We start from the raw sequence: 24,967 nt of genomic DNA on the forward strand, positions 1-24,967 counted from the left end.
TTTTGTCGAAGCCCAGAACCATGTGGGGCTTGTGTACTAGCAGTCAGTGTTGGAAAGTGATTTATCTTATGGATGGTTAAGCAAAAACTATGTCCAGAAAACTGGAAAACATATTATATTATGTCAACAAAATTATATGAAATAATTTTGTATATTTTCGAATGCACTCGAACTATTAAATATTAAATTTAATTAAATTAATTATATTCGAATTAAATATATTCTACATTAAACAAATCTGCATAGCCGTTAAAAATGTTTATTATAATTTAAATATTAAATTGCAACTTTTTTAACCGCATAAAAACACATGTTAAACAGCGGGGGTTGACAGAATTAACATAACCGCATGGTTAAGCTTGCATATAAAGCAGATATTGTGATTGATATCTTGATACTTACTGGTGGTTAATTGCCGCTGGCTGGTGAGGCTGCTGCTGTTGGAAGACCACCGCTTGGTGTTGGTGAGCTTGCGCCTGTTGTTGAAAACTCATGTTGTCGTAGTAGGCACCATTGTTGAAGTTGCTGGGTCCGTTGACCGGCGCCTCAAAGTCGGCCACATGGTTTTGGTGGTGCTGCTGCTGCTGGTGGTGCTGTGCGTGGTGGTGGTGCTGCTGCTGGTGGTTCAAGTACGGAGTGCCGTTAGTGTCGTTGTAGTTGTAGTAGAACTGGTCGTTCTGCTGCTGCTGTTGACTGTTTTGGTGAAAATTGGCTGCACTTGGCTTGGGACTTAGGTACTCGCCGTGCAGCGTCTGCTGCTTGTTGTGCGGATTGTGGTGCGGCGAGGCGGCGAATTCGATGTCGTATTTGCCGTAGTAGTCTTGCGGTTGCTGTTGCGGCAGCTGCTGCTGTTGCGGGTGCAGTTGCTGCTGCTGCTTGGGACTAGGATAATAGCCTGGAAAGTAGCCGCCAGCTGGGCCGCCTCCACCCCCGTTTCCATTTCCGTTTCCACTATTGCTGTCCGAAAGTGGCGTGGGCGTGGCAATGGCATTGACGGCACTCTGAAATCGTTTCTTGCCGACCGCCTTGCTGGTGGGTGCATTTCCGACGGCGGCGGCATCTGAATCCCGTCGAAAACTGACCAGACTGGGAGTGGAGTTTTCATAGCCAAAGGGCGAGGCTTTCGATGAGGTGGATACCGCCTCCTTTTTGATGACCTGAAGTGCAGTATTAAAGCAATTTGTTAGTAAAATAAATAAGATTTGTAAATTGTCATTTTGCCAAATATATTTAAGGTTGTTAAATTGCTACCCAAATATTGTATTGTCTCCTTAGAATTCGCACTAAGTTATCAGAAATATAATTCCTTATATTTAACCTGTTTCATTCGTCTAATCCTACGTTATTATTAGCAACTCCCCCACTATAGATGACTGACTCACCTGACCATCGTCTTTCTTCTTCACTTTGATGGGGCTGCTCTCCTCAATGTCCTCGTCCAGGCTAACACTAGATGCCACGCTGGAGTCGGCGCTGATCACATTTGAGGCGGATACGGTGGTGCTGCCCATCAGGTTCGAGGAGATGCCCGTTTCCAGGGACGAGTTTGGAGTCACTGGTCATTTTTAAAATATCATTAGATATGTTACCACATTCCATAATAAAACTTACGGCTTCCAGCACTCGGGTTGTTGTTGGTGGCGCTCGGCGTGTTGTTGTTGTGACCCCGGGAATTTGACGTGGAATCGGGTATATCATCGGATGGCAGCTCGCAGCCTTGACACGATTTCTTCGAATTGGAGTCTGCATTTCACGGGAAGATAGGATGAAAGCAAATCAGTAGGTATATGACCAGGAATATTGATGATTTGTTTTCGTAAGTGGGAGACTTAGAGGAGAGCGGAGGGTCGAGAACCAACTCGGAACTCTCACGCGAAAGGGGTTAGCACGTCGAGGGCCGCCCTGCCAAAAGTCGTTCCATCCCATCCCATGCTCTGACAATGATTGATAAGCTACACCATCTCTTACTTCAGCGTAAAAGCCTCAGAAGCGAAACCATGCAAAACCGAAAAGTAAAAGTGGAACAACTTGTTGGTAAACCCCAAGAGCGAGTTCAAATTTTGGTACAGTTTTCTTTGGATTCTGAATCCTTTTAGGGTCAACGAGTCGAAAACTTTTGTCTGATATCTTATTTATGTGCATCAACGGTTAGTAGAATAGTTAGTCGGATAATATAACCCACATTTAAATGTTATTGTACTTACTACTATCGGACTGATCATCGTCACCTTTGAGGCTGTCCTTGTTGTCCTCGTCGTCCGTTTTCGAGAGCGTTTGCCTCTTGTGCTTCATGCGGCGGTTTTGGAACCAAACTTTTACCTGCAACCGAGATGGGATTAGTTTGAGTTCCGACCAGGTGTGTGCAATTAAAAGTGGCAAAAGGGGGGAAGGAGCACCCAGAACTACTGGCTGTGAGCAATTTGTCAGCGGAGTAATGGAATTCCGCTGCCGTGTGCGAATGCAGCGGAATAAATTGCATTGCGGAGCACTCACCTGTCGCTCCGTAAGGTCCAGGCTGGCTGCTATCTCGATCCTCCTTGGGCGGCATAAATATTTATTGAAATGGAATTCCTTTTCCAGCTCCAGCAGCTGGGTATTGGTGTACGCGGTGCGGAGTCGTCGGGGCAGGCCGTTTTCTGGAACGAATTCAGCTGCAATTGAGAAATTGCATTTTGTTCGTTTGAGACTTGCGGAGTGAATGTGAAATTTTTTTCAATTTTTTCTATTTGTTCGTCGAGGTTTTCCCACCAACATGTCCCCGTGTGGGCGTGGCCGTGGTACATGCGTCAACAAATTGCATTCGCGATGGGAGCCGTGCTTCGAGGATTCCACCTCTCTATCTCCGCCCGTAATCAATCCATCAGCTCGTCAGAGGGCATAACTAATTCAGCGAAACTCGCCCAACTAGATAAGAAAACTTTCAGCATTCTCCAGCAATCCTGCCGAAAAGTGCAGCTGATGCCGCGCCGTAAGTCGCTCAACTCGAGCGTTTTTCCTTCGCCGCTGAGTCGCGACACTCGCAGCTCGAGCGTTAAGTAATTAACAAAAATCTAATCAATCAATCAGTGAGCCAAAGACGTGCCCACAGCAGGGCTCTCAAGTGGTTCGGCTACCAAACGGAAGCCTCAGCCAGCAGCTTCGGTGGAAAGTACATAGCTCGCAGGGGGAGCGTGAAAAACTTAATTTGAATAGCAAAGGGAAATCTATTTAATTTTTTTGAAAAACTGATCTTCATTATATGGAAAATATTTCGCTCTTGAATGTTTATAATATTAATTAAACTAACGCGACAACAGGATTGTATCCCAATGGTAAATATGTTCACGGTTGTTGGAACGTGCTAAGTAAAGTTAAAAAGTGTTATTTCTACATACATAATCAATTTTGCCAGACTTCCATTTCGACATCATATCTAAAAGTCAGGCCTAACCTAATATATGAGGAAAACTTATCTACAACGGGAGCCATTGAATATTCTACCATCCAAAGCGCGATAAAACATCCTTCTCGAAACTAAAACGAGCTCTAATGATAGGGATCACTAAACTGTGAAAATAAATTTTCCCTAAATAAAACTCGCATTGAGTAGTAATGAAATGCGCATATCATTTTAGGAAACAGGACATTTTGCTACCTTTGCCGCAGTTCAATTCTGCCACCTTATTTGCATTGATGCGATTGCAAAATATTTTTGTATTTTTTCGCCACTTGCCTTTTGGCAACAAGCATGGCGTTTCCAGCTGAACGAGCTGCGTAAACAGAGTCTCAATAGCGGCAAATGGCGAAAGGAACAGGATCCTGGCAGGAGCAGGACGAGGAGCCAGACATAGACACTGATTGAATTACAGATGCGAGCCCGAGTTCCTTCATCAATACTCGCAGAACGGATGCCATAAACACCACCTGGTGGGGCACACTCGCACACACACACACAGGGATTCAGGCAAAGGGCCATTTCCCATTTCCCAGGACCAAGTCGCATGTACTTGTGCGAAAAGTGCCCAGATACAGATACGGAACGAAAGCATAAATTTCGCACAAAAGTTGCACCCGAAAACTGTTTACGAGCGAACTGAAACTGGAGGCAGTGGCAGCCAGAGGCAGCCAACGAAAACTGAAAAGTAAAGTGCACAAAAGCAGAAAATATGATTTCCTTTTTGGCGACGACAAGCAAAAAGATAATTTTCTAAACCCGAATCGGGCGGAGGGCGTGGCAGTGCCAGAGGGCGGTAGTCGATGGGCGGAAGGGGGGAGTGGGAAAGATGCTAGGCAGCCAAGTTGAGTGCAATTTCTGCAGCCTGGTCAAAATGGAATCCGACCAACCAACCAACCAGCCAGCCAACCATCCAGCCCACATCGCCAACTCCCCAAATGACAGCTGGCTGGCTTTGGCCTTTTCTAGGTGGCTTGGAAATTACAAAATGAATTTTGTTTTGTCATGGCCAGAGGGCTGGGGAGACATTGGAAATGTCATCAGCATGGATGAAATGCCGGAAAAGTCAGAATGGAAACTTATCAGCAAACTACGAGCGAAGGATACTTTGCAGCTGCCTTTGGATTAGGTTACTGGGAATGATGCTTTTCAGTGGGAGGGTGAGGAGGTCCAAGTCTAATTCTCGCAATCATCACTTGGTTATTATTTGCTCGTAAATCTCCTCCCTGCTCTGCGAATAAAATTAATATCTAAGGAAAGGAAACGCTCCTGATGATTTACAGTCCTTGGCATACACTTATTAACTGCTTCAACAGCATCATTTACATGTTAACACTTAAACGCACTCGTTGTCCACCAACAGGACCTTTCTTTCGCCACCTCTCCTGCTGAAGGACTGGATTTATGTTTATATTTCGGGTTGAACTAACACACCAAAAACACAAGCGGACACGGCAGGAAAGAGTTTGGTCAGAAGCGGAACATTTAACGCATTTGCCGCTCTTTTGGGCTGAAATTAAAATGAGCGTAAATTTTGCAACAATTGCACAAATGGTCAAAGGCGCCAAGGATGGTCAAGTTTTTTGCCACAGATGCATATTATAATCAGTACACAGGAAAAAAAGGGTCATTATCCATTATATTGTATGCAAATTCATATGTCACCAAAAGAATTCAGTCAGGATAAATAAATAAATGGTCTTCATGAAATAATTTTTAATTTTAAATTTCCAATAAATTAGGAGTCATATAAATCAGTGCCTCAGGAAATTCAAGTCCAATTTTCGCGTATTTGTTCTTTGTAGTGTACTTTGCCCACCTCACCACCTAAATCATCCGCTCCCCACTTACTTACATGCCAGGGAATTTGCAGAATGAATGGTACACTCGTGGCTGTTTGGCTAACGCTAACTACTCGTGAACACTTACGTAAGTAGTTGGGGATGGGCGGAATTTTTTGGGCTCGACCATCTCGACCACTTGCACATGACCGCAGTCCATAAGGATGCACATTAAGGACATTTGTGGCCGGTCAACAAGGTGGACCCGTTACCAGAGCATAAGCCCAGGCCCGAACTCGAACTCGAGCCCGAACCCGACCTCCAGGCCGGACACCGGACTGACCAAAGGTGGCCACTGGCAAAAAATGACCTCAATTTATCTTGTAGGTTTTCGGTCGGTCTAGTCGGGGACGGGGAACTTTTGCCTTGACTTGGCCTTAAATTATGTGTGCTCTCTGCGGTTGAGCGACAGCGAGTTGGCTAAAACTTTAAAGGCCGGGCGATCAGCTCAAGTATCTGCAAGTGCCGAGGCGGATTCAATCAAAAATGGGGGGAGACACAATAAAAACTGGGAGACAATGGCGAGGCGGCTCAGTAGCTGAAAACTCCAAACGCCAAACGCTGATGTGCGATGCAGTAGAATTTCTCATTCAACGGCACAAAAAGATACAGATACAGTCGGAGCAACAAATGCTGGACGTGGATGTGGATGTCTTTTTGTTGCCGCGGGTGTGGGCCGACGAATGCGCAAAGAGCAGAACCATTAATCATTCCGGCCAAAGGAAGACAACAGCCAACAGACATCTGACGACGACGTCGTCTTTGGAGCAATGGAAAAAGTCAATTTCTCATGGAAACATTTTGTATCTGCATCCACTTGATATGCATTCAAACTAAACCAGCTCAGGCCAACTAAGAAGCAAGCTCTCTATACAAATACAAATATCTATCTTTGGTTGCATAGGACCCAGCTTGAACTTATGAGGTATATGGATAAAGGATAACAAACTCCGAGCTGAGTGTCTTCAATCATTTAATTGTGAGACTGATTGACAGTTATGCGAAAAGTATAACAACACCCTGAATGGCCGGGTCCTTTCCTCGGGATTAGTTTTAATTAGCGGACACGAAAGGGTTGAAGGGTGGGTGGTCCGAGATCAGACCGCAGAAGTCCCAAAACCAAGCCTAGCCGAGCATCGGTGGCCAGACAAACATTTCCGCTTTCTTTTCACTTGGCCCAACTTTACTTTAATGCCATTACCACCACCGAGCAAAGCTGCCACAGTCGAAAGATAAATTAGAGAAATATATTTAATGACTTTTCATGACCAGCAAATGTCAACAATACGAACATTTACACAAACAGGGAAAACAAATTCAAAGAAACTAAACACTCAGGATTGTTGGCCAGGACATAAGCTGAATGGGGACAGTGTTTGCTCCGCTGGAGGTGTGAACATTTTTGATTAATGTTGAAATATTTTACGATATTATTTTTACCTAATAGGTGGTAAGGCAGGTCAGAGGTCAAGAGAATAATTCAGAGTCTAGTTTTGCTTGAATATTAATTTTGTAAGTCTCGCGAATGGGGAAGTTCGAAAATATAATCTAAAGGAAGATACGTTTTTACTTCTCTTATTTTTTCGTTTAAGAGTCGGGGTTCTTATAAATTTGTATAGTTGTATAATGTTAAATGGTTTTTGTAAATTAATAATTACCATATTACCATTCATATTTCAAGTACAAAACCTTTGCTAGTTTACTGACTCGTTTTTATTCGTATATTTTTTGATCTCTTTGATGTTGTATCAAAAACACATTAGGCTATGAAAAGCAGTAAAAGAAAATAGAAAATCAAACAATGATGACCATTTATAGTCTTTTTAAAAACGTTTCTTGTTTGTTTTTAATTTCTCTCAATGATTTATCCAGATTTTCTCACAATTTAAATTTTTTCCGAAATTGAATGACACAGATGAGAGATGGCACCCTGGGAAAAGAGAGTTTGGCTAAATACTTTAAAGCGTTTCAAATTGAAAAACTTTCAGCGTGGCCCAGCAGCTTGTAAATATTTTCGATATTTGTATTATATATTGTGCTCTTTCAATACATGTGTTAGCTGCGGCGGATAGGGAAGCTGGGTGAACTGGAGCTGAAAAAATGAAAAGATATTTCTCGGTTGCCATGGAAAAATGAAAGCCGTTTGGTAAAAAGTTTGTCCGCCGCTTAAGCCAGGTTACCACTCCCGCTGGCTGTCATTTTGGCCTGGTGCGTTGCTCTGCTCCTGCTCCTGCTCCTTCTGTCACTTCGTCCTGCGAGCTCAAAATATGAAATCCATCAGGGATGCTAAGAGCTGTCAATCAAAATCAGCGAGGGAAACTTTTCCAGCACTCCTTCTCCCTCACTCATGGGGTAAAATTTACATTTCCGTGGGGTGGAGAGTGCTCCGGGTGGGGTGGATTATGTTTTTGCATGTCTGCCAGATTGAAAGCGAATTAAAAATGGGAGCGGAAAAAACTGCTTAAAGCCTCATCGCAGTCAATGGAACATTAATGTCGATTTAAGAGTTCGCTCCGTCGGAAATTGATTTTCGTCTACTATATATGTACGTACCAAAACTAAACCAAGGCTCGACTCGAATGCGATTACACTGGAAGAGGCGGCTCTTCAGGTGCTGACAATACTTAGTTCCAGCCGATCCGCTGTGGGATTCCCGAACAGAAGTCCGCACAATGGGCGATGGAAAGCTCCTCGGTATTCGCAAACAATAGACAAGAAAGCGTGCCGCCTTCGAGCCGCAGAAACGAGAATGATTAGTCCCCTCGGTCTCAGTTGCATGAAAAATTATTTAACGAGTAAATTGTAAGGCCCCTGCACACACAACACACCACTCACACTCATGCAGGCCAGACAATGACAAATACCGGAGCTGAAGGCCAAAAATCAGCTTACGATCGTTTGAAGTCTGACTCTGACACCTCCTGGAGCCAACTACCAACCCAGATTCACCTCGCCATGAATGAATAATGCCCCTTAGAGATGGGTAGTTGATTACACATTTCGACGGCTTTTTCAGCCGCTCACGCACCATCAATGGAGCCGGAAAAGCACTGCACGTAAAATAGTTTAGTGAACATTGTATTACAACCTTGCTTTTTGGGCAACGAATTTTTTTAGTTTACTACACACTTTGTAGTGTTATCCAGTTAAGTGAGAAATTAAATTATTTTGTATTAATTGAAAATCTGAAAATAAGTTTGAAGAAGTTCACGAAGTTTGCCTTTAGTATGCCCGACACGATATCACCTCTAACTGCGAATGCAGAGCAATAGGTAGCAGCAACGCCTTCAGCAATGGCGGACTTCTAGACGAAATATACCCCTGGTTTCCTTATGATTAATCAATATTTCTGTTTGAGTTGCAACAAAAGCGTCGCGTTGCCAAGAGCCAAAAGCCAAGTGGCAGTACCGACGGCTAAGAAGGGGCTGCATGGCCGGATGACTGAATGCTTGACTGGCTGAAAGAGCGACTGAAGACCTGAAATACTGACTGACGATGTCGCTGGCATTTCTTTTCGGCTGCCGCGTTTGACAGATCAGCGTGTGCTGACAGCTTTTGTGTCCGATCTTCTGCCACTTTTGTTGCTATATTTGTTGTTGAGCAACACTGAGCATAATTAATGATGCGCGGCTTTGGGTGCTTTTGAGTTTGGCGCTGCCAATGGAGTTTCATTGTTCGATCGCATTGGTTTCACGCCACTCTGCCCATCGGATTTTATACGAGTATGGCCTGTATCGCGATCTCAGTTGAACGGAGCGAAGTTCTGGCCTTTGATTGATCTGGCTACCGTTCATTTTCACGGTTTATTGCTGATGAGTTATTGAAAATCGAAACCAAAACAAAATTCTCAGTAGTCGGATCGGATAATAATTGACTTTATTTGGGGTGATGGTCTAAGAGAAAGGAGGGAAAAGCATTGGAGTCTGTAATAAATGGATAGTGTATGCTTTGGTCGACGTTCTACGAATATATTTCAAACATATAAGGATTTTAGGTCTAAATAAACCTGTAAGTAGCTCACATAAATAGCAGCACTAAAAAAATAAACATCGTAAGTTGGACCAATATTTTCATTGCTAAAGTTATAATCATTTCGGTCTCCACAGCCAGGCGAAGCATTTTCAGATTTATTTCCGCTCGATTTGAGTCACATTTAAATGCAAGTAATTCCGGCTACTGGATACCACCCCCTCGCAATCGGATTCCCAGGCGGTCGGATAAGGAAACCGCCAACTCACTGCTGGTCAGCTACCAGAAAACCGGAGACGTTCGAGGAAATTGCCGCGTCCCTGGCAGGAAAACCCGACCTGTGGTCAGGCCGACTGCTCACCGCCTCAGGGCGCAAATGGAAAACTCGCGGGTACAAATAAATAATATAAATTCGGATTGGGGGGAGTGCGAGTGACTGGAAAAAGCGCCGAAGCTCGAGATGAAACTCCGCTTGAAACAACGAACGAAATAATGCCTCATTTTTTCTTATCGCCGCAATAAAGCTGAATAAACGCTTCATTTCCATTTGTCTCGCAAGTGAATCGCCCTTAGCCAACTTCAGAGTGGCCGCGTCACTTCTCGAGCAGGGGGATTACATCTGGAGGGGAGGGATCTGTGGGTCTCTGGCCACCCAGCCGGCTGGCCACATCACAAGGTACATTTTACTGGGGAGCCGCAGGAAAAAACATTACTGGAAAAAAATAAAACAAAAACCGTTTACACGCCAACTTGGTTTTTTGCCTGCGATTTTTCCTGTTCTGGGTTCTCTCCTCCATCATCGTCGTATTCTTTTTCCACTTCTTGAAGCGGCATTTTTATCGCTTCGTAAGTTTTGCTTATTTTAAACACGAACAGCAACAACAGCTCCTAGAATAACAACAACAACCGGCGGCAAAAAATTATATTCATTGTGAAAAAAATAGGAAAAAGAGAAAAAGCAAAAGTCACTTCCGGCACGCCAAAGGAAAACGCGAAAAGTCTGCGAGTGTAAAGAACGAGAAATGGAGACCGAGAAAAAGATGGACAACCTTACGGCGGAGTGGGGGTAGCTAGTGGCCACAATTTGAGGAATTTCCCTCATCCAATTAAACCGAATATATGAAAAAAATCCGTATTCCAAGTACACATTAATTCGAGTACCATTGTATTGGATTATTATATCTGAAACTACCGATAATTTAGCTATTACTTTGCTAATACTTAATGTCCACTTTATTGAAAACATTATAGTCTAATGGCTAAGATTTCTGCATCGAGCATAAATGATATTATGGCATTGTTTCTTACTAAATAATTTATGTATTAAATGCTTTTATATTACGCGACTCCCCGCACTACAGATTGTATTAACTAAATACTTCCTCATCCCATTCCAGTTTTAATGGCACCTGACCAATTAACTTTGAGTATTTACATTTTGTTACTTTCAAAGCTTTCAACGCAAACCACTTAGTGTATTTGAGCCACAACAACAGAAAACTATTTAAAAATGCTATAAATCTTCAGTCGATAAAATGGCTGAGCAAGTTTGTTGTCGGCTAACGCAAATTGGTTAATTGACATTGGCCGAGCAACTTATACCCTAACGTATTTAGAATACTAAAAATACTAAATACGTTTTGAATACTAAAAAGCTTTTCAAAAACTCTATTTTAGGCTTGGTATTACTTCTTATATTCTTATGTAATTAAAACACTTATATTTTTTTAAATTTGAATTAATCCACCTGCTTGTCACTATTCGACTTAATCCTGCTTTCTTCAGTTTTAATTTGTCGTGCTGGCCAATCAACAAGTTTTTAGTTTCAGTTCAGCCTAGCTGCTGCCACTGAACGCACAAGCTTTCTGGCCTGTCGCAAATGCAAATTAATTAACGGCTCCGTCGGCAGTGGCTTTAATTGCCGGTCCGCACCAGGCCGTTCCCCGACAACATGGCGTATGCGTGATGCCACTGCTGATAATTGAATTTCAACGGTGTTCGCATGCGTTCAACTTCAACTCGTCGACTTGCAGCTGTGCGATTGGAGCCGGACTTTCTGGTGGAGCTGCTGGTGGTGTAGCCTTCAATTTGCCACAAGCGCCGCCTTTCCGAAATGAGTTATGGCCAGTGGGCTCTACCAGTAAAAATACGCACATTTTTCCACGAGTGCACTTGAAATAAATATTTGTCAAGACGGCACGAATAAAATTGCACAATCAAAAGCTATTCTTTTTGGTGTGAAAAATAGTTAGAACCTGTAAATGTTATTCACAAGGAATTTTACCGTCTTGTCACTTCCTAAGTCAAGCGGATTATTTTTTATAAAAAATACGTATAAAAAACATAATTCATTTTAAACCACTATTATTCACTAGTTCTTCTATATTTTTGTTTTGAGTGCGCTGAGTGAATTTGTCCCCTAAAATATGCTGCTCGTGTGGCTGTTACTGCTGTTGCTCAGGTTGTTCTTGTGGATGTAGCTGCTGCTGCTCGGTCGGCTTGCTCTGGCTGGTTCCCTGGCCGATATTAACCCTCGAGTCAAAGTCTTGGGACATAAATCATTTAAATCACTGGAACATGCAACTGCCTGCCACTAGCCTCCCGAACTGCTTGAGGTCCTTGTTCTATGGCAAAGACATTAAATAAATCGCCTGCTGCCAAATGTTTCACATACGAATTTGCCTAAGCAACTCGCTTTTTGCCAAAGTTTTGCATTTTGTCTTGCCACCCGTCAAAGTTTGGCGCCCACTCCGTTTCGGGGGTTTTCCGACCCCCGACTTCAGGTCTTACGTGGGTCGTGTCAGCTGCATGTGTAGCTCTTGCCGGGGCATTACACACAGGTGGCGACATATGCTAAATGTCACATAGTTCCTCGGGCCACACATAAACGTATGTACTTACGTTTGCATGATATATAGACACATTTATTTGGCTTATTTATGCATATCCTGGACACGCGAACATATAACAATCGGATGGGGTGTAAGTCAATAGAGCTTGGCCATATTTCAGGCCATTGCTGCGAATTGATGAAACGATTATGAAATGATTGGAAACCATTAAATGGGCGTCCGCAGGGATGACAATTTATATACTTTCATTGACATTGTATCACCTCCCATTACGATCTTCCAAAAATGGATTTGGTTATTTGTAAGAGGCTTGAGAAGTTTGAGAATATATATGAATAAACCACTAAAACTCTTTAATAGATGAATCGCATGTTTGAATTCATAAGTATTTGTGCATAATCATCCCCTACTATTGCTATACAATTGCAACAGATACAATATTAACATTCTAGATACTGATAAAAATGGAGATATAGGCATATTTCTATCCTAAAGTTAAAGAGATTCTCGCCTTTATTAAATCCATATTCAAAATTAAATGTTTCCCAATAATATTTCCAAATTCCGAGTGAATTTGGTTCTGTCAATGCCATCGATTCCATCCGCAGGGAAAAGATACATTAAAAACAAAAGGTGGAAAAAACGGATCCGAAAATGTTAGCCCTGCTCAGTGCAGTGGATGCGAAGGATGCGCACTGCCTTAATTGAAACCGTTTAAATTGCAATTAATCACCCGACGGTGAGGATGCCACGAATGTTGCACAGTTGTTGCCGAGTGGCGCAGCGAATCCTCGCGTGAAGAGGAGGGGGATAAGCCAGCGACGGGAAAGGGGAGTGGGTGTTTGGGAAAATGTGGGGCCTGGCCTGAATTAGTGTCACCGCAGTGACTAATTTTTATCCTTTTTTGTCCGCCGAGAGACGATTCTTTGTTTTAATTTGCAGCGAATTAAGAAGCCTCTGGAGCTGAAGTTGCGGTAACTGTTTAATCGCTTTAGATATGCAGACTTAAGTTTGCGGTGGGAGGCAATTGGGGTGGCGTTTTGATAAGTGAAAATATGGGCGACAAACCCCGCTGCGATTTCGTTTGGATGAGGATATGGCTACACTCGCAAAATTATATGCATTTAAAAAAATTTAAATGTAAAAGAAGATACATATTAAAGTTTTGGGTTTTTTGAAGACTAAGGAATTTTGAATAGACAATGCTCTATGATTTCAAAGCTTTTAGTATAGTATATATAGTATATATTTGTAGTACACAAAATTCGTTAGTTTGATCAACATTGTGTCACATTTTTCGAGTGCACAGAAGACAGTAAACGGGCGGCGATAACACCAACCCCAAGCCCCGACAAACTCCGCCGGACGCACGCACCGGATACGGCTGCGGATGAAGGTATGGGCGGTTCCGGACTCCGGGGGTGGAGTGGCTCCCTTTTTTTTTAGTGGAAAAGTGGAAATAAATTAAAAATGGGTGGCATCTTTCTGGCTGCGAGTCTCAAGCGCGTCTGCCACACGACGACAACGACGCTGCCGGCTTTGGCTCTCGGCTTTTTCAGAATGTAAAACTTTTGGATAAAACAGTTGAACTTCAAATGTGAATTTGATTAGGATATTTGCATAAAATTCTGTTTCAGCGCCAAGTACATACTGTGCTTCACATTCTCCCCTCCCCGAGAGCGGGCCATAAAAATCCCTTGAACACAAGCGGAGGTTTGGATGGGGATCCGACCTGAGTTGGAGCGTATGCTTGCTGCCGGAAACGGAAGTATATAAGTCAACCTAGATTTGGTTTAGTAGCAGCTCTGCTGATACCAAGGACAAATGGCCTTTCAGCCAGAAACTTGCCGAGGCCAGGGAGAAAGCGCTTTAAGGACTGCATTGTTTAAATTTGTACAAAAGTGGTTGGTTAGCTGTAAAAGGTAACGATGAAATATGTGTGAAAATCTTTTATACTTTAACCCCGAATAATATTTTAAAAATCTTTTTTAAAGTTCACCATACTATTTAACTATGTGAAAATAGTCTTCTTTTATCTGTGCTTACTGACGTTTTGATGAAGGCAGACATCTTTCCTTACGGTTTAACAAATCGAAACCGTGTCTGAGAGATGTCATCGTTTAAACCTCATTATTGTGCGTTGTCCTTATGCAATCCAAATGAAACTCTTCCTCATATCTTCCCTTTGCCTCTGACTTATCACGCCTAATAAAGGCACCCTCCCCGGAGCGGCACAATTAGTCTTGCCCATAACAGCAGCTAATAGTTTCGTAAATAGTTTTGGCCAATATTTACATGAGTTGCCTTCTGCCTGGGCTGCTTGTGGGTTTTGTTCCTTTTGTCTTTTGCTGCCATTGTGAAAATATTTGTCTTCAAACGACCCATTGTCTCTGCCCGCTCTCCCGTCATTCGGCACGCATCGGGTACACTCAGAATAATTTACCTCAACTGCATTGTAACCTCTTTTGATTGCAAAAATGTTTCACCAAAATATATATATATATATTGGAAAAAAATGTAACATTCTCAATTGATGTCCTTATTTTACTAAAGAGTCCTTTCAGGTAAAGTAGTAATAAAGAAGTGGGAAGGTAAATACAATTCTATGTTGTATTCTGATACATACAGAAATATTTTCGACCCTGACTTTCTGTAGTAGTTTGCAAGTAGTTTGACAACAATTTTTGTATCTGAATAAGAAATATCTCTGAGTGCACACGCATCCGCAGTCGTCGCCGTCCACTGCTGACGTGCGTCTGTCTCAAGCTCGTCGTCTCCCATCCGCTTTCTGGGCATATCTTTTAGTCTGCGTCTGCGTTTGTATCTGAATCTATGGGTTTGTTTCTGCATCAGTATCTGTATCTGTGTCTCCGCGTTTTTCTCGCCGTTGTCTGCCTTACAAAACGTGTTCATTACAATCCGCTTGCCATTGCTTCTGCTGCAGCCGCTGCCGCTGCCGCCGATCGGCCAAATGTGTCAGAGCTGAAACGTCATGATTAATGATGCAAACATGTGGGCCCGTCTCCGTCTCTGGGTCTCTGCGTCCGCCTGACTCCGACTACGATTCCCAATCCGACTGCGAGTCCGGCTACCTTTACGACTCGAATGCGTTCAGGGGGCAGAGACAAAAACAGCCCGGGGACAGGGCAGGGCATGGGAATGGGAATGGAATTGGGAATGCGAACGGTAACGTTTTATCAAGGTAAATTAGAAGACGAGACACCCAAAATGTAAACATCGAACTGGGCAGCTCTTGGACATTAGGCGAAATTAGAAATTAATCCTGCCACTAAACCACAGATGGAAACACTTCCAAGGGGGATGGTGTGGGAAGATTCGACTCCGATGTTCTGGCCAGGGGTAGAGTCTCTTTTTTTGTCTACTTCTTCTTTTGGGGGGCGGAACTTTAGAGGTCAGGCAAAATTAATGGGAAATCTTCATGACTGACAAGTCGGAGTAATAGCATATACGTACATCATAGATGATCTATTGAGTGAAGCGCATCGAGGAAGTTCCAAATTATATTACGAGAAAAAGGCCTTTTATTGGGGAATTGATAAAATAGATCATATATGATGTATACATTTTATGTAAAAAGGGTAGGCATTTAAAAGGTTCATTCAGATAATATTAAAAATAGGTCAAAACTATTCTTTAAAGAAGATGTATTTTCTTTAGAAACTAATAGTTGTTGAGTGCATCAAATTAAAATATCCGAAATGAGTAATAAACACTCTGAAATGTCCTTGTGTGGTTGGTAACCGACTTGGCAAATATACAAGAACTACAGTCACATATGCCTAGCTTCCAGAGTGGGAGTTGGGTTGGTTATGTCCTGTGAAATAAGTACCCCACAGCCAGCCAATTACAGCACGACAATGCGCTGACCTCAACTCTGCTCCTGGCACACACACTTATGTATAACCTCGTAGCAAAGTGGTTACCGTTTTGTGGCCCAGCAGGAGATTCAAGGGGTAAGTTAGTCGCAGTGGCAGGGAGAGGGTGGGCATGGTGGCTATTGCCGGCGATACAATAATTGCCCTGGGCCAGAACCTTCAACCGTCGCCAGTTGCCAGTCGACAGTGTTGCGGCTAAGCGTGAATTACATACACTACAAGAAATGCTATATGCCACCTTAAGATTTGAGTATCTGGAATATCTTAAGCACATTTCATTAACTTTGTAACGCGTACTGTATGTTTAATAGTTATGCATCTAATCAAACTTACAGATTTGAATTCGTAAGTTATTTTGATTTTGTTGTCGAGAAAGTTAATACTTGGTCTAACTAAATTAAATAAACAAATGATCTTGCTGAACTAAATATGTTTCCATAAAATTAAATTTACATAATATCAGCTAAACTATTCTAACTCCCCTGCAAGCTTATACGATTTGCATTAAATATGAAAACTGAAGGGTTTCCTACTCGTTTTCTAATTGACTCTGATGCATAAAATCCATAGGAACTGCTAGATCTATTAGATGCTAATGGAACATTGTATGTAGTCTGAACTTTACAACTCTGAATATGTACTCTGAATATAGGCCAACTACTTAGAATCAAAGTAAACACCTTTAAGGATATGTACATTTAAGCTTTATCTTGTCATTGCATCCTAGCCTCAGTCTGTCAGCTTAGCCCATGAATATTTTTTCGAGTGCACAGACCAAAAAAACTGAACGGAGCAAAAAGCGGACCAGCAAGAACCACAACCACTGGCTACAAAAAGCCGCCATGGCGCGGTCATCCATTCATACGGGGAACCCAAGGCGTGCAATGGCCAGGTCGGGAAACCTGACATGTTCTTTTCGATCAGACAACGACCACCACCAAAGGGAAAAAAAAAGTGTATATACATATATATGTACATGGAGGTGGGCAGTAGGTGGTCGTGGAGGGGTTGGGGAGGGGAGGGTGCCCAGTGTTTGTCATTGTGGGTATTCGTGCCAGTGTGTGTGTGTGTGGAGTACCTCAATCATGTAATTATTTCCTCCGCAACAAAGCCGAAAGGAGAATGAGAGAGGCTTTCCGAGTGTGGTGGTGTGTGTGTGGTGTGGGCCAAACTTAAACTGGTAGCGTGTTTGCGGCTCTCTCCCTTGTCAGCGAACAAAAACACGAACAAGATTGGTCTACATATATTTCTTAAATTATTTATACGATGTATGTATGTGCGCGCACACAGATATATAAGAAAAACTTTCGTGTTTTGTTACTCAATTTAATTCAGGTAAAATATGTATTGTTCCCTCTCTGCGTTTTTTATTTTAAGCCGTGTTTGCGTTGCTGTATCTCTCTTCCCTACCCACCAAAAAAAAAACATAAACCTAAACTTTGGTCACGAACATGAAAAAGCGGTGTTTCCGTTGAACCGTCTCCAAAATGGTCGACGCTTGATTGGCACTGTTTTTTCTCAGTTTTTATGGTTGATTTTGAACCTACTCTAGATGATTTCGAGACAGAAAATGGTCGTCACAACTTGGCCACATCTTTCCCGAGAAACGATATAATTATTTGGCTAAGCAAATTTTCAAGTGAAATTGCTATACAATAATTATAATTCACATTTTTCGCTTTGCGGTTTTTCAAAGATCCCTGTAGGCTGGCCGAAATTGGTATAATAAGATTTAATCAGGGTGCTGCGGTTTGGGACCTCAAATTGCCGATTCGCCTTGAAGACTCTCCCACAACGAATGCAAAATGTTTTTGGTTTTTATAGTTTCAGGCCAATTGGAGAATCGTATGGTTTGTGGTCGGCACTATTGCGCAATGGGTGAGAAATTGTTTGTTTAGCTGGGTAAGTACTTACTAATGGAGTTATCACCTGAAACGAGAAAAGAAAGCGCTTAATTAGGAATATGTTTATTAGGAAAGATCATATATTAATTCGAACGATTACAGAGGTTATACCGACACTAATTTTGGATTTTTTGCTTAGCTATTTTAGATAACATTTTTTGTCAACTGGAGATTAAATTCCTTCTTCAAGCAATTTAATGTTTACCATTCGATTCATTGCAATTTTTTTTAGTATTGACTTTGACTTGGAATTTAATGGATATTTTAACAAAGAGATGAGCATAAAGGAACACATTTAGATGCATAAAGAAATCGTTAAATGCTTATTGAGGTGTGAAAATATTTAAGGACTTCATTCACCTGCAAAGGTGCTTACTTGACTGCTTCAACGTAAAGGCACCGATATTAAAATGTGAAGACACACTTTTTGTTTATTTTTTTCGGTGACAAAGTTGCTCCAAGATACCAACTACACATAACTACATAATATCGGCTAAGAAACTTTCTTTCCTCAAGTTGGCTTGTATCGAGAGTGGAAAATAATTAACCTCAAAGTTCGTAAAGCGGAAGTTTGCCAGCCGGTTTAAAGTGGTCAACACATGCAGCACGTAACGAGCGGTCAAGTGGCGGTACTTCCTTAAACCCACTGCTACTCAGTTCAGTTCTGAAACCCAACTTCCTTATTGAGAAGTTTCGATGGCAAAAAACCAGGAGGAAACCCCAGCCGGGAAAGTCTCAAGGAAGCGTAAAACTTCTCTCAGAAGTATATTATTCGGCGAAGGGTGGAGCTCCCAAGCAAGGGGTTGGATCTCGACGATGATGATGATGGTGATGGGCAGGGCAAATAAAATCATGCTGTCGGAAATAATAGCGTCTAGCCTGGAACTTAATTCCTACTGGGTTGGCATCTAGTCTGCCGTCCCCATCCTTTCCCATCGAACTGCTGCCAAGTTTATGCAGTTTCATAAGCAATATTTGATATTTTCGTGCAGCGGCAGCAGCTGCGTGATTAGCAAATATTTTCGTTTGATAATCAGCGAGCATTCCCATTTCTATATGCAGCTGATGAGAAGCTCATGAATATGACTGGCACTTTGAGGGGCCGGATCGGCTATTTCAGTTAAAGATGGAACTGGCTTTAATGGGTGGAGCTGCAGTTACGTCCGGTTCAAGCTCATAGGGATTTTATGTTGATATATGGACAGCAAAAAGCTGCCTATAATTGAAAAATATCTATAGTACTCTACTTTTCAAAGAATGAAAAGACTGTTCTCCTAAATAAACAAGAATATCATATTGGAATAATGCATTAAATGGACGTTTTTCTTTGAGCCATGCGAACTTTTCTGTTTCCCACTATAAACTTTCCCCTGAGTCCCACCTTAAATTACCTAGTGAGCCCGAACACACTTTCTAATCATACCCAAAGACCATTTACCTAATTGAAAATAATGTAGCGAGCTATCTATCCATCTGCTAGTATTGTATCTGCCCGTGACCGTTTTGCACTCTAAAGTTCCTTATTTTCTCGATTTTCGATCCCGGGCCCGAATCAAGGCAACGGCTTGGACAACTTGGCATTGCAATTGCCATTTCCATTTGGGGGCTGCTTAGGGGCGATTTTGGGCCTGACTGACAGGGAGTAGGTGTGACCGGGCTACTCATTCATTCTGACAGTTTTCCCACCCACTCTCGCACACGAAACGCAATTTGTTGGATTGTGGGCAGTGCCCCTCGAGCAGAAAACACTCGAAAAAATATATATGTAAAACTTTCACATAAAGGTCAAAATCCGAATGGCATCCCTATGAGGCTGAAAACTAACTGAAGCACGTTTTAATCTTCATTGCTTAAATATCATTGCACTTAAATAAATACTACATTTTCATTAATATTTTTAAATATTAAATATCAGAAAAGATTTTTAAAATCCGAAATTCATCGATTTTGATATTCAGTGATAGATGGAGAAATGAGGAACATCTATATTTTGAATAATTACTTAGCAAACGTTCCGGTTGTCAAACCATTGATATATGTATATGATTTGAAACACACACAGAGATACAAGTTTTCTATATTAAAGAGCGAACATTTTATAGTTTTGTAAGAGTGTACAAGTACCACCACTTTTTTATAGGAAAAAAAGAAAGAGGCAGGTTTGCTTGTGGCGCCAAAGAGCATTTCTCGCAGGTCGCAAGTCGCGTGTCTCTGGGCTTTCATTTCATTTCAGTGCCAGTCTTTCTTTTTTGTTTTTGGCTCTTGCAACTAATTTTCATTTCCAACAGAGTGCACCTTTCGCCGACAGTCGGCGATGGCGATGGGGATGGGGATGGGGTAGGGGCTGGGTGGAAATCTTATTAAAAAGTGAACAGAGTGCGATAAAATTGAATTTGCATTCAAAAGCCATTAACCGCAGCAGTCACTCAGCCTGCTATCCCCTCTGCACTTTCTAAGAATTTAAAAAACAAGCGAAGAAAATGGAGCTGGCGCAAAATCCTTGAACTCGGCTTTAATGCGAGGCATACACAAATTTTTCGAAATTGGTTCGAATCAATGGAAATTATTATTTCGCGCACATTTTGTTGACAGCTGGTGGCTGTAAAAATCTATACGTGATATAGAGATATCAATAATTATTTTATATGTTCTCGGTAATAATCATGAGCGTTTTCGCTCGACTGGAAAAATATTATTTTAATTGCATATCAATTTCACGCTCTTTAGAGCCAGAGCCCACCACTCCGCATAGCCGTCATTCAATCAGCAGCGAAGCAACAAATTGTTCGAAAACCATTTGGCCAATGATCTGGACGATGCGTTTATAATAATCACCACCCACCGCTCACCTGCCGCGAACTGGCCTCCATTTTTGGCCCACCTTTTGGCCACCCATTTCGAATTCAAGCTAAGCGATTCGGGGCTATTATATGGCCCGGGGAACCATGTTGGCCCACGCCCCATGATTCCCATGTGCTGCCTCCACCTTACATATGTGCTCGCCTCTATTGGTTCATAATTGTCCCACTTATTGCTATTTTTATGGCGTATTTCATCCAGCACGTTCGGTCCGATCTGTTCCATTTGTGTGAGCTGTGTATGAATTTCAATTAATAACTCCGAAAGAGTTGTAATCACCAAAAATAAATGTGTTAGTCCCCCCACGTTGGGCATGTGTTTACATTTATGTTTCGAGTGCTCAATGATTTCAGTTTGTACGGCTCATTGAGTCGGCAACAAAAAAGGTGAATAAATAGTTTAAATTATATATTTAAGTTTATTTCTTTAAAAATCCGACCCCATCCCCTTTAAGCAGAATCCATCGATCAACGAGCTGAGCAGATTGACATAATTATTGGTGCGTTGTATTGCTGAGCTCATCGCATGTCAATTAAAATCACGATTTTCAATGCAAATCAATCAGGGACCTCTGGACTTTGGCTTAGCTGCGTTCAGGAGTTAAGTCAACCACCGAGCAACAATTGATGTATTGCCCAATGGACTTGCCAGACATGAGATGATCACAAAGGTGGAGGAGAGTGAATGAGATTTATTTTTTGGCAAACATGTCAGACCGTTTACAGATGACAAATTCATTTTTAACACGACACAAAAGTGAAAACCGAGTGGGAAAATATGCTTTTATATTATAGAGAGAGATGTGTGCACAGGAAAGCTCACAATGGGACATTGCAAGGCAGATTTCCCAGAGAGCCGTTTATGCGGTCTGTCTGACATTGGACTGTTGCCGCCCTCTAGGACAATCTTTTCATCCATCGGATGTAACATGTGCAGCCAGATAGCAAATACAAAATTAAAGATTCGCCTTTAGTCTGCGTTAAACGTAAGCTCAGCCCGGCCCGAAAAAGGTCAAGTCCAAAATGATGGATGATGCTGTGACACTCACTCACTCACTCACGCAGAATCGCAGAATCTCAAGCCCACATATACGAGTATTTTAAGGGAAGCATCCCCAAGTGACATCTATCGCTCTCTTCATGGTTTGTTTTTCGGGGTTGCAAATGAGCCTGTGTTCGGTGATATTTGCCATCCTTATCACAGGTAGCTAACTCAATATCCGCTCTAAAAATATCCCATAACTTAGCTATCTCTCCACACATCGCATAAATAATAACTGTTAACAGGGCCCAACGAGCCACAAATTAAAAACTACAAGAACCACTAAAAAGTATGGGAAGTTCTTGAAAATTTACGAGCAGCGGAATCACGTGGCAACCACGCGCGCTCTCCGCTTCAGTTTCAGTTTCAACGCACCCCCACTCTAAATCCCATCTAGCCACGTTGAAAACCCAAGCCGCAGCCAACCCAACCCAATCCAATCCAGTCCTGTCCCGAGGACGAACCCCTCCCAATTCAGGGGTTTCCGCAGCTGTAGATATGATGCATGACTCGGCGGAAAGCGGCGTCGTTGTCGCTCTTCCTGCCCGTCGTCCTTAAGGATTCACATTCACGTGCTAAGCGTATGCGAATTTAAATCTGTTTGCTGCTGGCGCCGAATTTGAATATGGCCAGGAACAGGAGCGGAAGAAATCCTTTGGCCCTGCGGTTCGCCCCTTGCATACAAAACACGGGGAAGTCAACAGCCGATGACAAACAGAAAATCCATTTTCACACAAACATTAGTTTTATTTAAATCACACCCTCACATCGAGGGGTTACGGATACAGGGGTTATCCTGGAGTTGGGCCACCACGTGTGTGGATAGGATTTCGCTCGTCCCAGTTGACTTTTCACGCTCTTTTAAATGCCGTTACATGTGGTGGCCTTGTCGAGAGATTCGGTAGCATTAATCAAAACTTAAACATGTGGGTGGTTTTTTTAAATAAATTTAACATTTTCATACTTGTTTCGAGTGCTGACAGCTAAGATAAAGAGAAGCAACAGGAAATGATGTTGGTACGTGAAGAACTTAAGGTAGTTTTATGTAGGCTTATACTTTAATTAAACACAATAACATTCCTTCTTTCATTATTTGCTTGTATATATAGTAAATATAAGTGGTAAATATCTGATTCATGAATCATCATACTATACTAGACTTGCTTTGTTTATGCAACTCACCGGAGCGCAACTCAAAAGCCAGAAGTCAGAATCTCTAGTCGGCAATCACTTGGTGCGTGATGATAATTTATGACATTTACTGCCTGGGCTGCATTTTACATTTTTACAGTCATTTGTCTTTGGCAACACCCTCTACTGAACCTAGCTAGTAATTACTGCAGTTGGCCTGGCCCATTGATAAGTAAAACTGTGTTTTATGCAAAAACTTGGTAATTTATTAATTTATTATAGTTGTTAGGGACATCCCCCACCTCAGTGACCGCAACCAATCGACCCCCCAGCGACTTCAGTGAAGCGGAATGCAGTGCGATTAGCGTGGAGTTGAGTTACGGAAATATATAGGTGTACTTCGCCTACTTATGATAGCACTAATGCCGACAACTTAGCCCAGTCCTTACGATAAGGTCGCAAACAAGCCATTTTTATGGCCGAAAATCCAATTCAAATGTTTACAAATCGTTTAAACTCGGATCTCTGCTGATGAGAAGGAGGGCTCTCTAAAAAAAGACATAAAAATAAATCGCGTACAAATTGAAATAATTTCAGATCTGATTTTCTGGTGCGCGGGAAACTGGACAGAGACGTCTCCGGCGAAGAAATTGCGGACAGGCGGGTCAGCCACCACGGGTGGTGGAGTAGAGTGGTTGGTGGTGTCCTTCCATTCCACTAAGTACACAAGAATGGAGCGTAAAAAATTTTTATCGTCGCGGTTTTACGGAATGTGATCCGCGGCGATTAAGTGCGCGGCTTTTGTGTCATTGTCATGCCGTCGTCCTGGCCGAAAAGGGGCGGGGTGCCCTGGGCTTGAGGAGGGGGCGGCTCCGGCTCCGGCGGTTTATTTGCAGGGAGTTCTAAACCCTCGGTAATGTATTCAAATTTTTCCAAGGCGAGGCCAGAGTGTCAGTGCATTCATTTCATAAAATGCTTCTCTCCTCCACTTTTCCCCATTTTCAACTTTTTTCTTTTCCAGTTTTTTTTTTTAATTTAATCGCGGGCAAATATTTCCATTCTTACTGAAACGCTTTTAGCTAAATGAGTGGAAATAAAATTAAATCGATATTGGTTAACGTCAAAGTTTTTAGGGAAAACCTCAAATGACCAAATTGGGGGAAAATTAAAGGACAACGGCAGTGAGTTGGGTAGTGTCCTAATGCAGGAAGCCGATTTGCCTAAATGATTATGTGGTCTATAATCCAGGATTAAGTTACAAAACTCTCTCTTGGTAACTCACAGGGTATATATTAGTTTTAAAAAATCTTTTTTAAGAATTTTGTTATAACGTTGCCATTAAAGATAAAACTTAAGAACATAAAACAGATACATTTTATTTTTAACTCACCGAAAATCGTGAGAAACTCTAATAATTTCGCGGGCCTTTTTCCCTTTAAAAATAATGACAAATCAGTTTGCAGATAAAACCGCAGAAAAAAGCTACCAAAAAATGTGGCAGAAAATAATAATCTTAAAATTTACTTGGGCCAGCCGCCGGCTCAGGCTTAACTAATTGTAACAGATTTTTTCAGAGTCATGTTGGAAAGGGATAGGCCAAGAAAAGCGAAAGAAAAATATGGAAAAACCCTCTGGGGCGTAAACGTCTGGCCGGCATTATCCTGGCTGCGGTGGGCCAATTAGAACCCTTTGTTTGTTCTGGCCAAGACGCCGTGCACTTATCTCCATAATAAAGTCGTAACAATTAATTGAGCGACCCGAAAACGGGTCTCCTTACCCAAAAGATGGAAGTCCTTGAGCCTTCCTGGAGCCTTTTCCGTGGCCCTGGAAGTTTTTCATCGTTTGACGCGTAATTAGTGCTCAAAAATTATTTGACGACCGCCAATTAATTTAATGCTCGGCGACATGATTTTACCTTTTAAAAGCAGTTATCCACGGGAAGTTCTCTCGTTAAAAGGACTTAAATTCTGATTTGGATGTTCTCGAAAGATAGAAAATCTAGCGAGTTGTGCGTTAAAAAACCAGTGGCATGCTAAGCTAT

The 24,967-nt window shown here is 42.1% G+C and overlaps 1 protein-coding gene across 1 annotated transcript in view; it reads right to left on the minus strand.

Moving 5' to 3' along the window:
• Positions 1–24,967, minus strand: part of LOC117143349 (homeotic protein proboscipedia) — a 31,195-nt gene that overhangs the window by 1,303 nt on the left and 4,925 nt on the right. Inside the window, exons 3-8 of the mRNA XM_033308020.1 lie at positions 17,906–17,920; positions 2,494–2,651; positions 2,205–2,319; positions 1,612–1,743; positions 1,383–1,555; positions 403–1,157 (exon numbers count right to left, since the gene is read on the minus strand). Of these exons, the coding sequence (XP_033163911.1) occupies positions 403–1,157; positions 1,383–1,555; positions 1,612–1,743; positions 2,205–2,319; positions 2,494–2,651; positions 17,906–17,920 (1,348 nt within the window). The remainder of the gene's footprint in view (positions 1–402; positions 1,158–1,382; positions 1,556–1,611; positions 1,744–2,204; positions 2,320–2,493; positions 2,652–17,905; positions 17,921–24,967) is intronic.

Source organism: Drosophila mauritiana, chromosome 3R (assembly GCF_004382145.1).
Source record: "Drosophila mauritiana strain mau12 chromosome 3R, ASM438214v1, whole genome shotgun sequence".
In the NCBI taxonomy this organism is placed as follows: domain Eukaryota; kingdom Metazoa; phylum Arthropoda; class Insecta; order Diptera; family Drosophilidae; genus Drosophila; species Drosophila mauritiana.